This window comes from Coregonus lavaretus (assembly GCF_964263955.1).
Source record: "Coregonus lavaretus genome assembly, chromosome: 17".
NCBI classification, from domain to species: Eukaryota; Metazoa; Chordata; class Actinopteri; order Salmoniformes; family Salmonidae; genus Coregonus; species Coregonus lavaretus.
In genome coordinates this window covers 31,826,128-31,849,073 of record NC_140004.1, presented here as the reverse complement: position 1 = coordinate 31,849,073, position 22,946 = coordinate 31,826,128, and the positions used below count along the sequence as shown (strand labels likewise).

The 22,946-nt window shown below is 42.3% G+C and overlaps 1 protein-coding gene across 1 annotated transcript in view; it reads left to right on the top strand.

Annotated features, from left to right (window-relative positions):
• The first annotated feature begins 372 nt into the window (after positions 1-372).
• The window catches only part of LOC311144504 (hexokinase-2-like), a 66,184-nt gene continuing 43,610 nt past the window's right edge, over positions 373-22,946 (top strand). The window contains exons 1-2 of the mRNA XM_084180530.1: positions 373-617; positions 18,801-18,963. Of these exons, the coding sequence (XP_084036656.1) occupies positions 552-617; positions 18,801-18,963 (229 nt within the window). The 5' untranslated portion in view covers positions 373-551. The remainder of the gene's footprint in view (positions 618-18,800; positions 18,964-22,946) is intronic.

The following is a 22,946-nucleotide window of genomic DNA, read 5'->3' as shown; positions in this document are numbered from 1 at the left end:
TTGTGGCATCATGTTGACATAACGCAGTTGACATAATAGCAGTGACCAAGGTCAATGCTGTTTTACAGAAATAAGATTATGGAGTTGTATCTATATCAATAAGATACACTATATATCAAAGTAATTAAAAGTCGCTTTGAGAGTTAATTCAATCATAATATTGAATGCCATGTTGTATAATTGTGAGGAGAAGATTTGATTATAGGTAGGCTATCTAATCCCTTCATAAACTTTTACAGTATATCATCATTTGCTTATCATTAGACAGCGACACGAAATAAGCCACACCTTCCTCGTGCATGCAATGACGGTAAGAATACTCGATATTCTCGAATTACTTGTTTGAAGTAGGTGAAAGTATGTGACTTCTGTAGTCTACATCTCTTTAAAGTCGTAGTAGGTAACATCGTCATTACGAAGTTCAGTGAAGATTCTGTTCAATGTTATGACTAGTTGCCGAAACTTTAACGAACAAGCCCGCTAATAGGAAATAATTAAATTAACATAGTTAGCTAGCTAAGTGGTAGAGGATAAGGACATTCATAACGACGATGATAGCAGCCTCTCATCTTCTGGCTTACTACTTCACGGAGCTCCACCATGACAAGGTTCAACAAGTAAGTGGCTACTGGTTAGAAACATGTTATTTTGCTATTTCGTTGTGTTGTTAAAGAACATCAAATACAAATATTTTACATATGATATTGGCCGTTAACTGGTTAGTTAGCGCTCGACTGAAGAAACTAAGTTACGGGAAGGTACTGATCATGTTGGCATTGCAGGGTCAGTGGAACATCTTGCCAGTCTCCTTGAGACATTCACTATTGAGTTGAAATTACTCTTATCAGTGGTAGCTAGCTAGCTAGTTAGTTTTATTTTCCGACAGAATTGCACCACATCAATGTCTATCAACACTGGCTAAGTAAATTAAAGTTGAAGACACTAGCGATTGGCGAGATATGGCTAAATATAATTAACTTTTACTGACTTGTTCTTGGTTATGCAAAAAGCGCGTATCTTCTAGTTTCGGCACAACGCCAGTGAAAGCCGTTGGCCCTGTCTATAGATGTCTAGTTAAGAATTGAACTCGTGTTTGACAATGTTATGCAGGGGTGAACTTATATTTAATTTATTCCGGATACGGGACCTCTTATGTGGCCGCCTAATCATATAATTACATATAGAATCCTGATTAATTTAATGGGATCTCTATGGGCCTAATAGTAAAGATTTGTCATTTTAACGTTTAAAATGTATTAGCCTACCTTTTAATGTGGCATGAACACAACCAGTCATGATGTTTTCATCTGATTGTCAAACCATTACTTCAGAAGGCTCATGTAGGCTACATAGGCACGTTAATCAGGGATATCTGAACGACAGGGGGTGTGGGAATAGTTTTTAACACACTGACTAGACCGGGCGCGTGCTTCCAGGTGCTTCCATGGCGCGCATCTTTATTTTGTCCATACACACCAGACAAGATCAGGACAAGCATGTTGAAATATCAAAAGGAACTTTGAACCAACTATATATATTATTGGGGACAGGTCGAAACGCATATGGCCATTTAGCTAGCTTGCTGTTCCTAGCTAATTTGTCCTGGGATATAAACATTGGGTTGTTATTTTACCTGAAATGCACAAGGTCCTCTACTCCAACAATTAATCCACAGAACAAAGGGTAAACCTAGTTAGTTTCTAGTAATCTCTTCTCCTTCAGTCTTCTTCAGACTTTATATGGCGGTTGGCAACCAACTTTAATGTGCATTACCACCACCAACTGGACTGGATTGTGGACCTCAGTTAATCTTTCAATCACCCCCGTGGGTATATGCTCCTAAAAACCAATGAGGAGATAGGAGAAGCAGGATTTGCAGCATGTAAGCCTCATTTAGATATTTTTCTGCTTCTTTTGACAAAGTAGAAACAAAAAATATAATAATAATAATAATTATAATAATATAACCAGCCAGGTGTACAGGTGAAATGATTTGCCCTATTCCTAAACAAAAGCACCAGTGCATGAACAATGGTAAAGGATGAATTGCATAAAGAAATAATTATGGACATATATTAATGACAAGATATAAAAACAGTCATTTGTTGATTGTATTGTGGCCTTATAGGGGTGCCTTTACACATTAATCAATCTCGTCTTCTCGTTGCCTATGAGAATAACATTGACATATACGATGACTGAGTTCATCAGGAAGTGTATAGGGGATATTGTTCCCACTGTGACAATTAAAACCTACCCAAACCAAAAACCGTGGATAGATGGCAGCATTCGCGCAAAACTGAAAGCGCGAAGCACCGCATTTAACCGCGGCAAGGTGACTGGGCCTAGCCGCGTCCTCAGAGCATGCGCAGACCAGCTGGCTGGTGTGTTTACGGACATATTGAATCTCTCCCTAACCCAGTCTGCTGTCCCCACTTGCTTCAAGATGTCCACCATTGTTCCTGTACCCAAGAAAGCAAAGGTAACTGAACTAAATGACTATCGCCCCGTAGCACTCACTTCTGTCATCATGAATTGCTTTGAGAGGCTAGTTAAGGATCATATCACCGTACCTGACACCCTAGATCCATTTCAATTTGCATACCGCCCCAATATATCCACAGACGATACCATCGCATTGCGCACTGCCCTATCCCATCTGGACAAGAGGAATACCTATGTAAGAATGCTGTTAATTGACTACAGCTCAGCCTTCAACACCATAGAACCATCCAAGCTCTTCATTAAGCTCGGGGCCCTGGGTCTGAACCCCGCCCTGTGCAACTGGGTCCTGGACTTCCTGCTGGGCCGCCCCCAGGTGTTGAAGGTAGGAAACAACACCTCCACTATGCTGATCAACACAGGGGCCCCACAGGGGTGCGTGCACAGCCCCCTCCTGTACTCCCTGTTCACCCATGACTGCGTGGCCACGCACGCCTCCAACTCAATCATGAAGTTTGCAGATGGCACAACAGTAGTAGGCCTGATCACCAACAATGATGAGACAGGAGGTGAAGGCCCTGGCGGAGGTGTGCCAGGAAAATAACCTCTCCCTCAGCGTCAACAAAATGAAGGAGCTGATTATGGACTTCAGGAGACAGCAGAGGGAGCACGCCCCCATCCACATCGACGGGACCGCAGTGGAGAAGGTGAAAAGCTTCAAGTTCCTCGGCGTACACATCACTGACAATCTTAAATTGTCCACCACACAGACAGTGTGGTGAACTTCAACCTCAGGAGGCTGAATAAATTTGGCTTGGCCCCTAAGACCCTCACAAACTTTTACAGATGCACCATTGAGAGCATCCTGTTGGGCTGTATCACCGCCTGGTACGGCAACTGCACCGCCTGCAACCGTAGGGCTCTCCAGAGGGTGGTGCTCTCTGCCCATCACTGGGGGCACACTGCCTGCCCTCCAGGACACCTACAGCACCTGATGTCACAGGAAGACCAAAAAGATCATCAAGGACATCAACCACCCAAGCCACGGCCTGTTCACCCCGCTATCATCCAGAAGGCGAGGTCAGTGCAGGTGCATCAAAGCTGGGTCCGAGAGACTGAAAAACAGCTTCTATCTCAAGGCCATCAGACTGTTAAATAGCCATCACTAGCTGGCCTCCACTCAATGCCCTGAACTTAGTCACTATCCAGCTACCACCCGGTCACTCACCTTAGAAGCTGCTGCCCTATGTACACAGACATGGAATCACTGGTCAATTTAATAATGGAACACTAGTTACTTTAATAATGTTTATATACTGTTTTACTCATTTCATATGTATATACTGTATTCTAGTCAATGCCACTCCAACATTGCTCATCCTAATATTTATATATTTCTTAATTCCATTATTTTACATTTAGATTGTGTGTATTGTTGTCAATTGTTAGATACTACTGCACTGTTGGAGCTAGGAACACAAGCATTTCGCTACACCCACAATAACATCTGCTAAATATGTGTATGCGACCAATAACATTTTATGTTGATTTATGCTTCGGGTCCACACCGCTTCGGGGCTTTGTGTGAGCAAGCCCCCACACAAATCGGTTGCACTGCACACGGTTTTCATGGGCCTTGTTTCGTGTGCACCTGCTGCAGGTGTCGCATAATCTCTCTGAAGCGGTTGCGTGGTATGGTTTCTCAGAAAAAGTCCACCCCATACCTATCAGACCAAAATGACTCCACATCCATGCTCTTTCCGCTGTATTCCCCATGGACATACAAAAGTGCAATAAATACTTTGAGCTCATCCATAGACTTGTCCCATGTAATGCTTCCTTTTATGTGCGCATGAGCAACAGTACAATTTTTATTTTTTATTTTTTTTATTTCACCTTTATTTAACCAGGTAAACCAGTTGAGAACAAGTTCTCATTTACAACTGCGACCTGGCCAAGATAAAGCAAAGCAGTGCGATAAAAACAACAACACAGAGTTACATATGGGGTAAAACAAAACAAAGTAAAAAAAATAAATACAACAGAAATACATATATATACAGTGTGTGCAAATTTAGCAAGTTATGGAGGTAAGGCAATAAAATAGGCTATAGTGCAAAATAATTACAATTAGTATTAACACTGGAATGATAGATGTGCAAGAGATGATGTGCAAATAGAGATACTGGGGTACAAATGAGCAAAATAAATAACAATATAGGGATGAGGTAGTTGGGCGGGCTAATTTCAGATGGGCTGTGTACAGGTGCAGTGATCGGTAAGGTGCTCTGACAACTGATGCTTAAAGTTAGTGAGGGAGATAAGTGTCTCCAGCTTCAGAGATTTTTGCAATTTGTTCCAGTCATTGGCAGCAGAGAACTGGAAGGAATTGCGGCCAAAGGAGGTGTTGGCTTTGGGGATGACCAGTGAGATATACCCGCTGGAGCGCAGACTACGGGTGGGTGTTGCTATGGTGACCAATGAGCTAAGATAAGGCGGGGATTTGCCTAGCAGTGATTTATAGATGGCCTGGAGCCAGTGGGTTTGGCGACGAATATGTAGTGAGGACCAGTCAACAAGAGCGTACAGGTCACAGTGGTGGGTATTATATGGGGATATGGGGCTTTGGAGACAAAACGGATGGCACTGTGATAGACTACATCCAATTTGCTGAGTAGAGTGTTGGAGGCTATTTTGTAAATGACATCGCCGAAGTCAAGGATCGGTAGGATAGTCAGTTTTACGAGGGCGTGTTTGGCAGCATGAGTGAAGGAGGCTTTGATGCGAAATAGGAAACCGATTCTAGATTTAACTTTGGATTGGAGATTCTTAATGTGAGTCTGGAAGGAGAGTTTACAGTCTAACCAGACACCTAGATATTTGTAGTTGTCCACATACTCTAGGTCAGACCCGTCGAGAGTAGTGATTCTAGTCGGGTGGGCGGGTGCAAGCAGCGTTCGGTTGAAGAGCATGCATTTAGTTTTACTAGTGTTTAAGAGCAGTTGGAGGCTACTGAAGGAGTGTTGTATGGAATTGAAGCTCGTTTGGAGGTTTGTTAACACAGTGTCCAATGAAGGGCCAGATGTATACAAAAAGGTGTCGTCTGCGTAGAGGTGGATCTGAGAGTCACCAGCAGCAAGAGCGACGTCATTGATATACACAGAGAAAAGAGTCGGCCCAAGAATTGAACCCTATGGCACCCCCACAATCTCTGATGTGCTGCAACATCTGCATGTCACAAACTCATTTCACTTTTCTTCCCAAACTGTGCCATCCCTCCCAGACTCCTGTCTCACCGTGGCAGTTGGGATCACCGTCTCAGTTGGCTCTGTTCTGGTTTTTCTGTGGAGAGGCTCAGGCATCAGAGGCAGAGGCTCAAAATATTACCTCAGAATCAGATGAAGCCTCTTCATCAGCAACATCGATATCAAGCTCAATGTCTGATCCTCCATCCGTCTCCAACTCATCTAAATTCTGCAGCATTTGCAATGCTGTCAGTGCGTCCATTCGTTTGGTTCGTCTTCCTGTTGTGAACTACTCACATTTAATTATTTGACTCTCCTAGGGGAAATTATATACAATTTCCAGCCTTTCATAATACAATTAATTAGACCGCCCACAATTCTTAATCATTACACTATTGTTCTAAATTCAATCATCCTCTTCAACCTCATCATTCAGATCAATCCAATTCAATCACCCTCTTCACCCTCCTCATCATTCAGTTAATTGAAGTCACATGCACCATTATCAGTTTCTATCTGGTTCCAATCCCCCATTCATCCATTGACGACAGAATAGCGTATTTTAATTGTAATTTTATTATGTTACTAGTTTTTGCTTAGTAGCCAGAGCAATGCTGCCACGCAAGTGCTCATGTGCTGAATGCATGGACAGCACGGATATTCTTGGAAAAGGTGACATTTGGCTGTATCTCTTGAATTTTTAGAGTTATTTGACAAAGGTAAGTGTAGAAACTGCAGAATATGCTCTTTCTGATACTACATAGAAATCAAAATATTTTACCTGCATGTGATTCTGAAGGAGGATTTGATAAAGTGATGCTCCTTTCCCTGCATCTGTCTCTTCATGTACAATTTCACAACTGTTAGGCCTAATATTGTCACTCATCAGATTGTCAATGTAATCTTGTCTATAGGCTAACTCTTATAATGTGTGAAATTAGTTTGGGTATAGTTTAGGGGTAGTTTCGAGGGGCCGGCTGTGAAGGCTGACTGGCATCGTTTGTTTCCCGCTCATCAACTTGGATAGAGTCAAGGATATGTTTTGTATTATTCTAAAGGCCTACTTCAACATGTAGCATGTTTTTGTTTCCCTTGCAATACATTTGATTAGTAATAGAGTTATAGTAACAGCTTATTTTTACAAAGTAAAACGTAAAAGACAATGGTATCAACCCGCAAGGCACGCAGTCAAATTATTTGCTGCTGGTAAATAGGCATAACACAAACTCATCATTACACTATTGTCTTTCTAAATTAAATCAACCTCTTCACCCTCCTTACCATTCAGTTAGGCCTGGTTTAAATTCAATTGTGAAGTAAGGTGCACAATTATCATACATTCTATCCATTTGTCATTCATTCAATGAGGAGAGAGAGACGCATTAGCGCCTGGCTGGGTACCAACGTCATACAGCACATTGTCTTGGCGGTTTAAGTTGGGAATAGGTGTGAACAAAATAGGTAAAAAGGCTCTAAATAATTTTCTGTCAAAATTCGGACAAATGAGCAGTGTAAAATAAAAACATTTAGGTAAAGTCAGGAAAGGAGCAGGTCATGCACTATATATACAAAACTATGTGGACACCCCTTTAAATTAGTGGATTTGGCTATTTCAGACACACCCGCCTTAATGTTGCTGGACCCCAGGAAAAGTAGCTGCTGCCTTGGCAACAGCTAATGGGGATCCTTAATAAATACAAATACCTGTTGCTGACAGGTGAATAAAATCGAGCACACCGCCATGCAATCTCCATAGACAAACATTGGCAGGAGAATGGCCTTACTGAAGAACTCAGTGACTTTCAACATGGCACCGTCATAGGATGCCACCTTTCCAACAAGTTAGTTCGTCAAATTTCTGGCCTGCTAGAGCTGCCCCGGTCAACTGTAAGTGCTGTTATTGTGAAGTGGAAACGTCTAGGAGTAACAACTGCTCAGCCACGAAGTGGTAGGCTACACAAGCTCACAGAACGGGACCGCCGAGTGCTGAAGCGCGTAGCGCATAAAAATGTCTGTCCTCGGTTGCTACACTCACTACCTAGTTCCAAACTGCCTCTGGAGGCAACATCAGCACAATAACTGTTCGTCGGGAGCTTTATGAAATGGGTTTCCATGGCCGAGCAGCCGCACACAAGCCTAAGATCATCATGTGCAATGCCAAGGGTCGGCTGGAGTGGTGTAAAGCTCGCCGCCATTGGACTCTGGAGCAGTGGAAACGCATTCTCTGGAGTGCTGAATCACGCTTCATCATCTGGCAGTCCGACGGACGAATCTGGGTTTGGTGGATGCCAAAGAGAACGCTACCTGCCCCAATGCATAGTGCCAACTGTAAAGTTTGGTGGAGGAGGAATAATGGTCTGGGGCTGTTTTTCACGATTCGTGCTAGGCCCCTTAGTTCCAGTGAAGGGAAATACAATGACATTCTAGACATTTCTGTGCTTCCAACTTTGTGGCAACAGTTTGGGGAAGGCCCTTTCATGTTTCTGCATGACAATGCCCCCGTGCACAATGCGAGGTCCATACAGAAATTGTTTGTTGAGATCGGTGTGGAAGAACTTGACTGGCCTACACAGAGCCCTGACCTCAACCCCATCGAACACCTTTGGAATGAATTGGAACGTCAACTGTGAGCCAGGCCTAATTGGCCAACATCAGTGACTGACCTCACTAATGCTCTTGTGGCTGAATGGAAGCAAGTCCCCGCAGCAATGTTCCAACATCTAGTGGAAAGCCTTCCTAGAAGAGTGGAGGCTGTTATAGCAGCAAAGGGGGGGACCAATTCCATATAATCTCAGCAAAAAAAGAAATGTCCTCTCGCTGTCAACTGCATTTATTTTCAGCAAACTTAACATGTGTAAATATTTGTATGAACATAACAAGATTCAACAACTGAGACATAAACTGAACAAGTTCCACAGACATGTGACTAACAGAAATTTAATAATGTGTCCCTGAAGAAAGGGGGGGTCAAAAGTAACAGTCAGTATCTGGTGTGGCCACCAGTTGCATTAAGTACTGCAGTGCATCTCCTCCTCAGGGACCAGATTTGCCAGTTCTTCACTCTTCCACCAAGGCACCTGCAAGTTCCCCGACATTTCTGGGGGGAATGGCCCTAGCCCTCACCAGAGCATATGAGCGGAGTGGAGCGGGAGCGAGCGTGGAGCGTGAGCGGACGGATTTTGAACAGAGCGCAGAGCGGCATTTTTAAAAGGACGGAGCGTCGCCCTATGTCCCGCTCCAATTTCGCTCGCTCACACCACGAGTCTGAAGCATGCTCAAGCCTGACCCAGAATCCATCTGTTTAATTTAATTTGTGTCGTCCATGAATTTGTATTTTATAGAGCGAGAGGAGCAGCAGCAGCAACAAGAGAAAAGGGTTGAGGAATTCAAAAGTTTATTCACTGCACGCAAAGGCCCAACCATAACAAGGGAGAGAAAAAGAGAGCTGGATGTAGCATTTTTTGAAATGATTTTCATGGACTATGAACCGCTGAGTAAAGGAGAACGCGAAGGGATGCAACACTTCGCCAGCGCAGCTCAACCGGGCTACACCCCCCCAAGAAACTATGATAAATCAGTACTTTACTTTGTCAAATTTACATCTGAGATGCCCCATTCACATGCTTCAGCTGGCGATCAAAAACGCCTTTAACGAGCACGACAACATTAATAGGCTGTTAGTGAAAGTCGGGCACCTGGTGAAAAGTGTACGCAAGAGCACAGAGGAAACCGACCAATTAGGTGTCCGCCCCACAAATGCCTGCGCCATTCGATGGAGCAGCCAGCTGCGGATGATTCAGTCGTTCATCCGGTTGTTCCAAAAAGACCCGTTATGGCAAAACAAACTCAAGTCTAATGTTGCTAACATCACCCTGAATCAAGTACGGCAGCTGACGCACCTTGTCAGTGTGCTGACACCACTAGCAGATCTCACAGACAAAATGCAGAAGGAGCTGGGGAACCTGGGGATGATCCTCCCTGCTGTCACAGAAATCAAAATCCCTGCTCACCGATTACACTCACGCTGCACTTCCAATGGGCATCGCTGCTTTTGCAGAAACATTGGCAAACAACGTGTCAATTCGCTATGGAATATACTATACTGATTAACATCTAATTTTAGCGTCAGTGTTAGATCCGCGTTTCAAGACAGAATGGATAATCCAAGATGAGTCTGTATGCAACAAATTCGGGGAGATAAAGTAAGGCTGTGGTTTAAGCTAAAAGTGAAATACATGCAGATTTTGTTCCTTTTTTGGAGTGAGCGGGGGGCGATTTGAGTGGAGCGCGATGCAAACTGCGTTGAGCGCTGAGCGATAATGAGCGGACTGGCCTGATGTGGCTTTGAGCGGGGGGAGCGGAGGGGTGAACAGCTCCGTGAGCGAGGAGCTGAGATTCTCACCGCTCCACTCCGCTCATATGCTCTGGCCCTCACACTCCGATCCAACAGGTCCCAGACGTGCTCAATGGGATTGAGATCCGGGCTCTTCGCTGGCCATGGCAGAACACTGACATTCCTGTCTTGAGCACTGATGGAGGGATTGTGCGTTCCTGGTGTAACTCGGGCAGTTGTTGTTGCCATCCTGTACCTGTCCCGCACGTGTGATGTTCGGATGTACCGATCCTGTGCAGGTGTTGTTACACGTGGTCTGCCACTGCGAGGATGATCAGCTGTCCGTCCTGTCTCCCTGTAGCGCTGTCTTAGGCGTCTCACAGTACGGACATTGCAATTTATTACCCTGGCCACATCTGCAGTCCTCATGCCTCCTTGCAGCATGCCTAAGGCACATTCACGCAGATGAGCAGGGACCCTGGGCATCTTTCTTTTGGTGTTTTTCAGAGTCAGTTGAAAGGCCTCTTTAGTGTCCTAAGTTTTCATAACTGTGACCTTAATTGCCTACCGTCTGTAAGCTGTTTGTGTCTTAACGACCGTTCCACAGGTGCATGTTAATGAATTGTTTATGGTTCATTGAACAAGCATGGGAAACAGTGTTTAAACCCTTTACAATGAAGATCTGTGAAGTTATTTGGATTTTTACGAACTATCTTTGAAAGACAGGGTCCTGAAAAAGGGACGTTTCTTTTTTTGCTGAGTTTACATATAAATACATATATCCTTTTTAAATATATATTTCCCTTTATTACTTTCCAACCCCACCACCCCTTCCCTAATTGGAGTAAACTAGTGAACAACAACGCTTAGGCCTCTATTTCTAGCTTATACATACTATATACATTTTATGGACACAGTCAATTTTACAATAATTCTATTTTGTTTGTTTTTACTCCTGAACTTCCTCAACCTCTCCGATCATTTTCATGATGTCCATCCGGTTTGCTTCTATATGCCATATCTTTCTAACTGTGCTCTTTCACAAAAGCTCTCAACCTATCACCCATATACTTATTATGGACACAGTATGCTTTACATTAGTTATCCTGTTGTTATTAGTTGTTGTTAGTTGTTATTAGTCCCATCCTTCAGCTCTATTCAACACTTCCCATCTATCTCTTAACATCATCCATATTGGATTTATATTTGCCAAATATTTTTCAACTGTACTGTGATGTTTCACAAAAGTTCTGAACCCTTTATTCTCATTGTTTCTACAGATTGTAAATTGAAAATAAACATTTTTGCTAAAAGTGTTATTATATTATTGATCGATTGACTATGACTTTTCAGATCACCCGGTAGTGATATCTGCAGGGTTAGCTCCAGGTAAATATTGCGTGTGAGATTTTGCTATCTCCAGTTTCAGATTTTAATGCTGTACGGTCAGTTTGTTCCAGATTGCAGCTGGAACGTTGTGTCCTGTCAGTGTATCAGATACAGTGCAAATTAAAAACTGATATCACATTAACATAAGTATTCAGACCCTTTACTCAGTACTTTGTTGAAGCACCATTGGCAGTGATTACAGTCTTCTTGGGTATGACACTACAAGCTTGGCACACCTGTTTTTGGGGAGTTTCTTCCATTCTTCTCTGCAGATCCTCTCAAGCTCTGTCAGGTTGGATGGGGAGCGTCGCTCCATAGCTATTTTCAGGTCTCTCCAGAGATGTTGGATCGGGTTCAAATCCGGGCTCTGGCTGGGCCACTCAAGGACATTCAGAGACCTTTCCCGAAGCAACTCCTGCATTGTCTTGGCTGTGTGCTTAGGGTCGTTGTCCTGTTGGAAGGTGAACCAAGCGCTCTGGAGCAGGTTTTCATCAAGTATCTCTGTACTTTGCTCCGGTCATCTTTCCCTCGATCCTGACTAGTCTCCCAGTCCCTGTCCCTGCGAGCTGCCATGTGCCTTTTACTGAGGAGTGGCTTCCGTCTGGCCACTCTACCATAAAGGCCTGATTGGTGGAGTGCTGCAGAGATGGTTGTCCTTCTGGAAGGTTCTCCCATCTCCACAGAGGAATTCTGGAGCTTTGTCAGAGTGACCATCGGGTTCTTGGTCACCTCCCTGACCAAGGCCCTTCTTCCCCGATTGCTCAGTTTGGCCGGGCGGCCAGCTCTAGGAAGAGTCTTGGTGGTTCCAAATAAGGTATTTCTGTTTTTTATTTCTAATTCATTTGCAAACATTTCTAAACCTGTTTTTGCTTTGTAATTATGGGGTATTCTGTGTAGATTGATGAGGATTTTTTAAAAATTTAATCTATTTTAGAATAAGGCTGTAACGTAGCAAAATGTGGAAAAAGGGAAGGGGTCTGAATACTTTCCGAATGCACTGTATTTATTTAGAGTAGTGTGGTGGGCCGGTGGGGGACATCAGCTGCCAGTACATGTGGCTGGTGCTAAGCAGAGGCATCTAGGCTAGTTCCTGGAGTTGGAGCCAATCAGTAGAGCAGGGGGTGTGGTTAGTTAGCCCTGGGGAAGTGTGACTTGTGTTCCAGTACAAGAAAATGTTGTCGGAGGAAGGAGGCTTGATACAGAATGTTAATTTAAGGAGTTGAGAGAGATGGCCTTCAGAAATAGTCGCATTGTTTGACCGTGATATGATTGAAGGAAAACAAATCGGCCTAGGCCTATGTGCCTAACTGGAAATCTAAATAAGATAAAGAAAATATATTTTCCATTGTGTAGTTTCTGTGATGACTGCTTGTCTGTAATGTCACACTGGCTGTGGAAACAATCTGAACCATTACTGATATGATGAAAGTATGGCATTACCAGATTACTGTTGGCATTTCAGCAGGGTAGATTGTAGTATAATGATGTGTAGTATAAACAGATGTATTCTGTTAGCGGTGACAAGATGGTACTGCCACTGCCCCTACTGACTCCGGCCCATAGCTACACACACTAGAAATAAGTAATAAGGACAAAAATCCATATTGCGATAAATTGCCTGAATTGATGCGATAACGATAAATAGAACAATACGTTTATAACATTAATGTGTACCACAGTTTTGTAAAATTATCATTTAAACTACTACTAGGCCTACTAGTTTGATGTTTGTAGCCATCAATTGTCCCAGTAGCCCTTTACGCTTGTACCCGTATACGGTTGAAAATGGCAGATTTGGGCACTAATAAACACCTAAACTGGAACATAGTGGCTGTACAGTAACATGCTATACATGACGTCAGAGCTGGCTCTGCGCTTTACAGTACTGTATTGGTTTGGACTGACAGCCTTTTCAGAACTTGAGCACCTCGCGCGACAAGAAGTATCCCCTCCCCATCCCTCGCGGTAATTGGGCAACTTAAAAAAGATATATACAGTACCAGTCAAAAGTTTGGACACACCTACTCATTCCAGGGTTTTTCTTTATTTTTACTATTTTCTACATTGTAGAATAATAGTGAAGACATCAAAACTATGAAATAACACATATTGAATCATGTAGTAACCATTTTATATTTGAGATTCTTCAAAGTAGCCACCCTTTGCCTTGATGACAGCTTTGCACACTCTTAGCATTCTCTCAACCAGCTTCATGACGTAGTCACCTGGAATGCATTTTAATTAACAGGTGTGCCTTGTTAAAAGTTAATTTGTGGAATTTCTTTCCTTCTTAATGCGTTTGAACAAATCAGTTGTGTTGTGACAAGGTAGGGGTGGTATACAGAAGATAGCCCTATTTGGTAAAAGACCAAGTCCATATTATGGCAAGAACAGCTCAAATAAGCAAAGAGAAATGACAGTCCATCATTACTTTAAGACATGAAGGTCAGTCAATCCGGAAAATTTCAAGATCTTTGATGGTTTCTTCAAGTGCAGTCGCAAAAACCATCAAGCGCTATGATGAAACTGGCTCACATGAGGACTGCCACAGGAAAGAAAGACCCAGAGTTACCTCTGCTGCAGAGGATAAGTTCATTAGAGTTAACTGCACCTCAGACTGCAGACCAAATAAATGCTTCACAGAGTTCAACTAACAGACACATCTCAGCATCAACTGTTCAGAGGAGACTGCGTGAATCAGGCCTTCATGGTTGAAATGCTGCCAAGAAACCACTACTAAAGGACACCAATAATAAGAAGATACTTTCTTGGGCCAAGAAACACGAGCAATGGACATTAGACCGGTGGAAATCTGTCCTTTGGTTTGACGAGTCCAAATTTGAGATTTTTGGTTCCAACCGCCATGTCTTTGTGAGACGCAGAGTAGGTGAACGGATTATCTCCGCATGTGTGGTTCCCACCGTGAAGCATGGAGGAGGAGGTGTGATGGTGTGGGGGTGCTTTACTGGTGACACTGTCAGTGATTTATTGGAGGAGGAGGTGTGATGGTGTGGGGGTGCTTTACTGGTGACCACTGTCAGTGATTGATTTATTTAAAATTCAAGGCACACTTAACCAGCATGGCTACCACAGCATTCTTCAGCGATACGCCATCCCATCTGGTTTGCGCTTAGTGGGACTATCATTTGTTTTTCAACAGGACAATGACCCAAAACACACCTCCAGGCTGTGTAAGGGCTATTTGACCAAGAAGGAGAGTAATGGAGTGCTGCATCAGATGACCTGGCCTCCACAATCACCTGACCTCAACCCAATTGAGATGGTTTGGAATGAGTTGGAAAAGCAGCCAACAAGTGCTCAGCATATGTGGGAACTCCTTCAAGACGGTTGGAAAAGCATTCCTCATGAAGCTGGTTGAGAGAATGCCAAGAGTTTGCAAAGCTGTCATCAAGGCAAAGGGTGGCTACTTTGAAGAATCTAAAATATAAAATGTTTTGATTTGTTTAACGCTTTTCTGGTTACTACATGATTCTATATGTGTTATTTCATAGGTTTGATGTCTTCACTATTATTCTACAATGTAGAAAATAGTAAAAATAAAGAAAAACCCTTGAATGATTAGGTGTGTCCAAACTTCTGACTGGTACTGTATATGTCTTGAGGTAAATGCTGTAAATTAAGATGACTGTGTATTTTGAAAGATGAGGATTATAATAAATAGCGCTTTGATGTTATACAAGCAAGGCAAACACTTGTGAGTCCAAATATGCACTTCACATTTCGAAATCATAAAACGTGTGTCATATACATCTTCAACGTTTATGATCACTATGTTTGATGTACAGTTGCAAGATGAAATGGCATCATACCCTGGGTTGTTCTGAACAGAATGAGCCTGTTTCTTTATTGTGAAGATAATTTGCCGGGGCGCTGAATGAACAACTCACAACGCTCACAACTGAATGCTCTCATGACTCCTTTCTATGCGCACCAAAATTACGATCTGTTTCTCTGAATTACCTTGTGAAAGCTGAACACTGTAAGATCGTATTTTGTAACTTAGCTAGTCATGTTGGCAATAGAACAAGCTTTCAAATATTGCCGAACTGACGCAGATTGCGATTTATAATGGACTGTTTTGGGATTTTTTTTAAAACAACAGTAATTGTGTGAAGGCGGGGATGCGGGGTTGTGTTCCAAATGAAACGACTACAATGTGCTTGCTCTAGTTCCTCAACCGCATTGTTAGAAGAGCTAAAAAAAAAACTCTGAGTCAGAATCAGAATCACCTTTATTCGCCAAGTACATTTACACATACTCAGAATTTTACAAGGTAATATGGTGCTGCTTGTGATAGACAACAGTTAGAGACAGAATACAGACATCGGAGTTTAAACAAAGTTTACGTACATTATATACAACTAGGTAGAGTGAGCATAGAGCTATGAGAATGAGCAGATATACAAATATACAGTGGGTATATGGTTGATATACAGTGGATGTACAAATGTACAGTATCAGTATGAATATATCTAAATGCAGAGAGATTAACAGAGTGCAATGCAGTATAGTGCAGTTATTTTGTTTACAGTTCTGAGATGGCTTGATGCGGTGCGCAGCAGAGTGCATAGTCCTTTAGTCATAAAAGTGCATTGAAATTGCTTAGGAACTGTGCACACTTTGGAGAGGTGTGTGGCCACTTGGAGACACTAGTTAATCCTGTCACTTAAAACCTTGTAATTTGTTTGTCTTATGTTGCGCCTACCCCACATTTTCCAGGAATAGTCTTATCATGTTACTAAATGTATCCAGAGTGTTTTCAAAAAAGTACAGTAAACGTAAAATGCACATAAAATCAACAGTGTAATATTTGGATTCAGTCTTGTGTCAGGTGAACTGTTGTGTACTCACCTTTTGGTCTAATAATTTTCAAATTTTCTCCAAACTGTTCCCTTTCAATTGCTACCATGGTTATGCATATGCTTGTCATATTTCTTCTGTAAGAAACATTTGAATTTAGCCCTATCCATATAGGCCAATTTCCATGAGTGTAAAGGGTTAACAATCTCTCTAGTATAGGCTACTTATCATAATACATGCATTTTCAATTTATCGTCCCAGCTATAACTCACACACACGTTTGTTTTACTATGCTTGTGAGGACTTTTTAGGAACCAACAATTGATACCATTCAAAATCCTATTTTCCCTTAACCTAAAATAGCCCTTTTCCTTTTGAGGACCGGCAAAATATCCTCACTTTTCAGAATTGTCGTTGGTTTACTATTTTTGAACTTCTGGTTCTCACTATTATAGTTAAACAGTTACACAGACACACACACACACACACACACACACACACACACTAATTGTGCTAATTGAACACAACGTTATGTAATTTCAGTGTGAAAGCAACAAAATAGAGACATACCCTTAAAACCACATAAGCAAATATCTAAGCAAACAGATGATGGTTCCGTTGCATAGCTATTAGCTACCCATTGTCACTGCATGGTAAACCTCATGAGCATTGACTACTCATGTCAGGCTAGAAGTCAGATGAGGAGAAAAAAGTATTTGATCCCCTGCTGATTTTGTACGTTTGCCCACTGACAAAGAAATGATCAGTCTATAATTTTAATGGTAGGTTTATTTGAACAGTGAGAGACAGAATAACAACAAAAAAATCCAGAAAAACGCATGTCAAAAATGTTATAAATTGATTTGCATTTTAATGAGGGAAATAAGTATTTGACCCCCTCTCAATCAGAAAGATTTCTGGCTCCCAGGTGTCTTTTATACAGGTAACGAGCTGAAATTAGGAGCACACTCTTAAAGGGAGTGCTCCTAATCTCAGCTTGTTACCTGTATAAAAGACACCTGTCCACAGAAGCAATCAATCAATCAGATTCCAAACTCTCCACCATGGCCAAGACCAAAGAGCTCTCCAAGGATGTCAGGGACAAGATTGTAGACCTACACAAGGCTGGAATGGGCTACAAGACCATCGCCAAGCAGCTTGGTGAGAAGGTGACAACAGTTGGTGCGATTATTCGCAAATGGAAGAAACACAAAATAATTGTCAATCTCCCTCGGCCTGGGGCTCCATGCAAGATCTCACCTCGTGGAGTTGCAATGATCATGAGAACGGTGAGGAATCAGCCCAGAACTACACGGGAGGATCTGGTCAATGATCTCAAGGCAGCTGGGACCATAGTCACCAAGAAAACAATTGGTAACACACTACGCCGTGAAGGACTGAAATCCTGCAGCGTCCGCAAGGTCCCCCTGCTCAAGAAAGCAGATATACAGGCCCGTCTGAAGTTTGCCAATGAACATCTGAATGATTCAGAGGAGAACTTGGGGAAAGTGTTGCGGTCAGATGAGGCCAAAATCGAGCTCTTTGGCATCAACTCAACTCGCCGTGTTTGGAGGAGGAGGAATGCTACCTATGACCCCAAGAACACCATCCCCACCGTCAAACATGGAGGTGGAAACATTATGCTTTGGGGGTGTTTTTCTGCTAAGGGGACAGGACAACTTCACCGCATTAAAGGGACGATGGACGGGGCCATGTACCGTCAAATCTTGGGTGAGAACCTCCTTTCCTCAGCCAGGGCATTGAAAATGGGTCGTGCATCGGTATTCCAGCATGACAATGACCCAAAACACACGGCCAAGGCAACAAAAGAGTGGCTCAAGAAGAAGCACATTAAGGTCCTGGAGTGGCCTAGCCAGTCTCCAGACCTTAATCCCATAGAAAATCTGTGGAGGGAGCTGAAGGTTCGAGTTGCCAAACGTCAGCCTCAAAACCTTAATGACTTGGAGAAGATCTGCAAAGAGGAGTGGGACAAAATCCCTCCTGAGATGTGTGCAAACCTGGTGGCCAACTAGAAGAAACATCTGACCTCTGTGATTGCCAACAAGGGTTTTGCCACCAAGTACTAAGTCATATTTTGCAGAGGGGTCAAATACTTATTTCCCTCATTAAAATGAAATCAATTTCTAACATTTTTGACATGCGTTTTTCTGGATTCTTTTGTTGTTATTCTGTCTCTCACTGTTCAAATAAACCTACCATTAAAATTATAGACAGATCATGTCTTTGTCAGTGGGCAAACGTACAAAATCAGCAGGGGATCAAGTACTTTTTTCCCTCACTGTAGCTAATAATCAATAGTGAATCAATAGCGTTCTGTCCAGGGGGTGCACTGGTACATCAAGCTGCCTACATCAAGCTGCCTCACGCTACAGAAACAGGAAATATGCTCCTGCCCTATTAGCCTTTCTGTCTCGAACAAGGCCTGTTGTAATAATGTATCTTCCTCTCTCTGTCTCCCTTTCCTAAGGCCAGGTGGATAAATACCTTTAAAAACCTTCCAGTTATATCTATCTTACGCTGTTGTCTTCTTCTCTCTCTCCCTCTTAAAGGTGGATAAATTCCTGTACCACCTGCGATTATCGGACGAGAACCTGATGGACGTGTCTTTGAGGTTCCGGAGGGAGATGGACAAGGGGCTGGGCCGAGACTCCAACCCTACGGCCGCCGTGAAGATGCTGCCCACGTTTGTGCGCTCCACCCCTGACGGGACAGGTGAGCGGGTCGGGGGGAGGGGGTCTGACTGACATCTGCTGAGTAATTTTTTGTATTTACGTTGTGTCCCAAATGGCACCGCATTCCCTTTAAAGTGGGCCTGGCCAAAAGTACTAGTCAAAAGTACTGGTCAAAAGTAGTTCACTATAAAGGTAATAGGGTGCCATTTGGGACGCAGACTTAAACTTTATTTAATCAGGAAGTCCTATTGAGGTCAGAAGACTTCTTTCTTCAGGGAGGCCTGCAGAAATCTCAGTACATCCATGCCACAGGCCCCTCTTAGAGTTCATAGAGACCCATGCCTTGCCTACTAATGCACAATGCACTGTACAGGAATAAGAAAAATTGCACTCCTTGTGGCGGGCCGGGCGCATGCACGCTGACTTCGGTCACCAGTTGTACGGTGTTTCCTCCGACACATTGGTGCGGCTGGCTTCCGGGTTAAGCAAGCAGTGCGGCTTGGCAGGGTCGTGTTTCGGAGGACGCATGGCTCTCGACCTTCGCCTCTCCCAAGTCCGTATGGGAGTCGCAGCGATGGGACAAGACTGTAACTACCAATTGGATATCCCGAAATTGGGGAGAAAAAGCGGTAAAAAGTAACAAAAAAATCAAAGAAAATTGCACAATCCTTCAATAATTTCGTCTTGGTAACTTGCTTAGATGAGTGCAGGCTGGTAAGAAGTTTTGAGTGACAGTCATTTAGATGTCAAATGAGAGAATGGTGGTGAAAAGCACATAGAAATCCTGAAGCTGTGTGTACCTCTTTCCCAAGAGAGACCTGGCCTTCAAGCCTTCTAATGCACTGTAATTGGAATCTTCAAGAAACAGCACAACCCATGCTTAGAAATATTTCACCTATGGACTGATTGCTGAGATGAGAATAGGATGTCAGGGAGTTTTTTAGTTTGACAGCCCAGTAGATCAGGATTTCTCAATCTTGGCCCTAGTTTCTCAATCTTGGCACCTTTTTGTTTTTGCCCTAGCACTCACCCACTTGATTCAACTAATCAACTCATCATCAAGCCTTTGATTTAAATCAGGTGTGTGAGTGCTAGGGCAAGAACAAAAATGTGCACCCCTTTGGGTCCCCAGGACCATGATTGAGAAACCTTGCTCTAGATGAACCCTTAGATAATGAGAGTATGCTGGTGAAGAATGGCACATAGAAAATCTGGGCTCTGTTACAATATCCATCCACACTAGCATACCACTTAGATGGAAACAGTGAATTGGGCATGCACTCTAGGAGGGTTTTGTCTAGAAGGGATACAGCTTTTGTCAAAATTGACTTTTTGTTGCAGGTTAGAAGAACTTACGCAGCAGGTTAGGAGAATTAACGTAGCAGGTTAGGAGAATTAGGTTAAGGTTAGGAAAAGGATTAAGGTTAGCTAAAATGCAAAAAAGAAAATCAACTTTTGACGTAATTTTGACAAGCTATATCCCATCTAGATATTACACTCTAGCGGTAGGCCTATGCTGCATGAACACTGAAATGTGAAGCTTTGAGTCCCAGCTGCATTTTTCCTTTGAGTTTGACCTGTGTTAGTGACTGAGACCGGGGCATATCAAAAGTATATCAGGTGGCATATCAAAAACCACTTTCAGAGACTGGGGAAGGTGATTTATCAAAACTAACTGGAGAGGAACGGTAAATGTGAATTGCAGAGGAAATGCAAAAGCGCCCAGGCAAAACCTCTGTTTGCTCAGCCTGTTGACTCTGGTCATTATTGGCACATTAAACCCCAACCTAGCAGACAAGTGTCTATCCAGCTGAACCACTGTTATGTCTCCCTCCCTCTATCTCATCACTCTCACTTTCTCTGCCTCTCTCTCCTGTCTCTCATTCTCTCTCTCTCGCTCTACTGACTAGTGTTGCACAATATACCGAAACTTCTGTACTTTTTAAAAATACTAAAACATGAAAAGCGGTTCGGTACTAGAATTGTTGTTACTTTCAGTACTTCTGTCAAATGTGTCTCACATCATATATGGATTGAGAGGATTGAGTCTGTCGAAGATTCAGAAAAATTACTAAAGGGGGCAGTAGCTAGCCAGGCTGCGCTTGCACATGCAGCTGACACCGCGCAAGCCACTTAAGAAGCAAGCAAGAAGAGCATGGCTTCTTCAAACGTAAACTTCATACCTCCACGGCCACAGTTTTTATTATAGCTCAGTGCCCGCAGCTTGTTGACAAAACTGGCTGCAGAAGCGAACTATGGGAATACTTTGATTACAGAGCAGATGAGGGCCAGCCCACCAAAACAACTAAGCAAAAGGTGTTACAAAGCAGTACAGTGCAGTTTATTAGGCTATAGATTAAATAAGTGATGAACTTCACAGGGTGGCAAAGTGATGAGCTTGATGCTCCTTTCCAATAAATATCGAGGGTCTTATTCTGGTAACATGATCGATGCTTGGTTGCAGTTTGACAAATACAAATAACACTCTTATCCATAATAATCTCATAATGTAGGTAGTCTACCTGCACTGTATCTGCCAGTTGTTGGCAATAGCGCATGTGCCAAGACCAGAGTGGGTACATTTGCTATATAACGCAACAGTTTTTGTGACATAACCATCAGTAGAGTTCAAAATGCGATGGAAACCTATTTTACTTGTATTTATATTCGGTACATGGGAATTTAACATAAAAAGTTATTTTTATGTGCACTGTCATCAAATAATCAAAGCTTGATGATGAGTTGGTTATTTGAATCAGTTGTGTAGTGCCGGGGAAGGGGTGGGGTGGGGGGGGGGGGGGGGGGCTGCTGTAGACTAAATGTCTATGGTAGACTATTGCAATATAGAAGCTTCAATGTGTTTTTTTTAATGTTGTTTTGGAACTAAACTATTCATTTAATATATTAAACCATTTAGCTGTAATGAATAATGAATTATACTGTAGGTCTAAGGAATGTCATTTGACCCAATATTATGGCCATAGATGAGCAAATTAACTCTGTATCAAATTATATTTTAAAACAGTTTAGATGTAATTGTACAATTATTTTGTCAGCTCTGAGTCTTCTATATGGTTTTGTATGAGGAAAATTGAAGGTATTCTTCTGTTATTTAATAGTGTTTTATTTTTGCAAGGAATTGAATATAGAATATATATTTTATTTGTTATTTTATTTGTTCTACCAGTTATCAACATATTGTTCAATGTTTAAAAAATATGTATTATGATACTATATGTATCGAAGACAAATCTGAAGACACACTACTCTCTCTCTCTCTCTCTCTCTCCTTCCTTCCTTCCTTTCTTCCTTGGCAAAAGATGTCTACATGTTATGGTTTTCTTTTCTATCTAAATTATGTGGTTAGCCATTGATCATGTAAACCTCACTTTGAAAATGACATTTAAATGAAAAGGATGTTGAAATGTTGAATGTTCGGTAGGCTATTCACTCAATTTATTTATATTTATTTATTTCACCTTTATTTAACCAGGTAAGCCAGTTGAGAACAAGTTCTCATTTACAACTGCGACCTGGCCAAGATAAAGCAAAGCAGTGCGATAAAAAACAACACATATGGGGTAAACAAAACATAAAGTCAAAAATACAACAGAAAATATATATACAGAGTAGCAAGTTATGGAGGTAAGGCAATAAATAGGCCATAGTGCAAAATAATTACAAGAAATGTGACAGGATTCAAAACATATTTTATACTTGTTTATTGCATTGAATAAAACCTTTTAGTTTAGCAATTAACATTTTATGTTGGTTGTCTGCTTGTTATGCAATAAGGTCAGTCCATTGAAAGATTCACCACTTTATATCTCATAAAAATTGTAGAAGGCCATGGGTATGTTATTGGCAATGGGTGAAAGACATCACTTTTCAAAGAGGACTCGGATGGTACGAAGAATCCTACTGCTTCATGGTCAAAGTCCTCTCAGTGGTTGTAATGAAATTCGTTTTAGTCTCACCCATGATTACCCCTGCTCCAATCAACATTATTGCTGCTCATGGTCA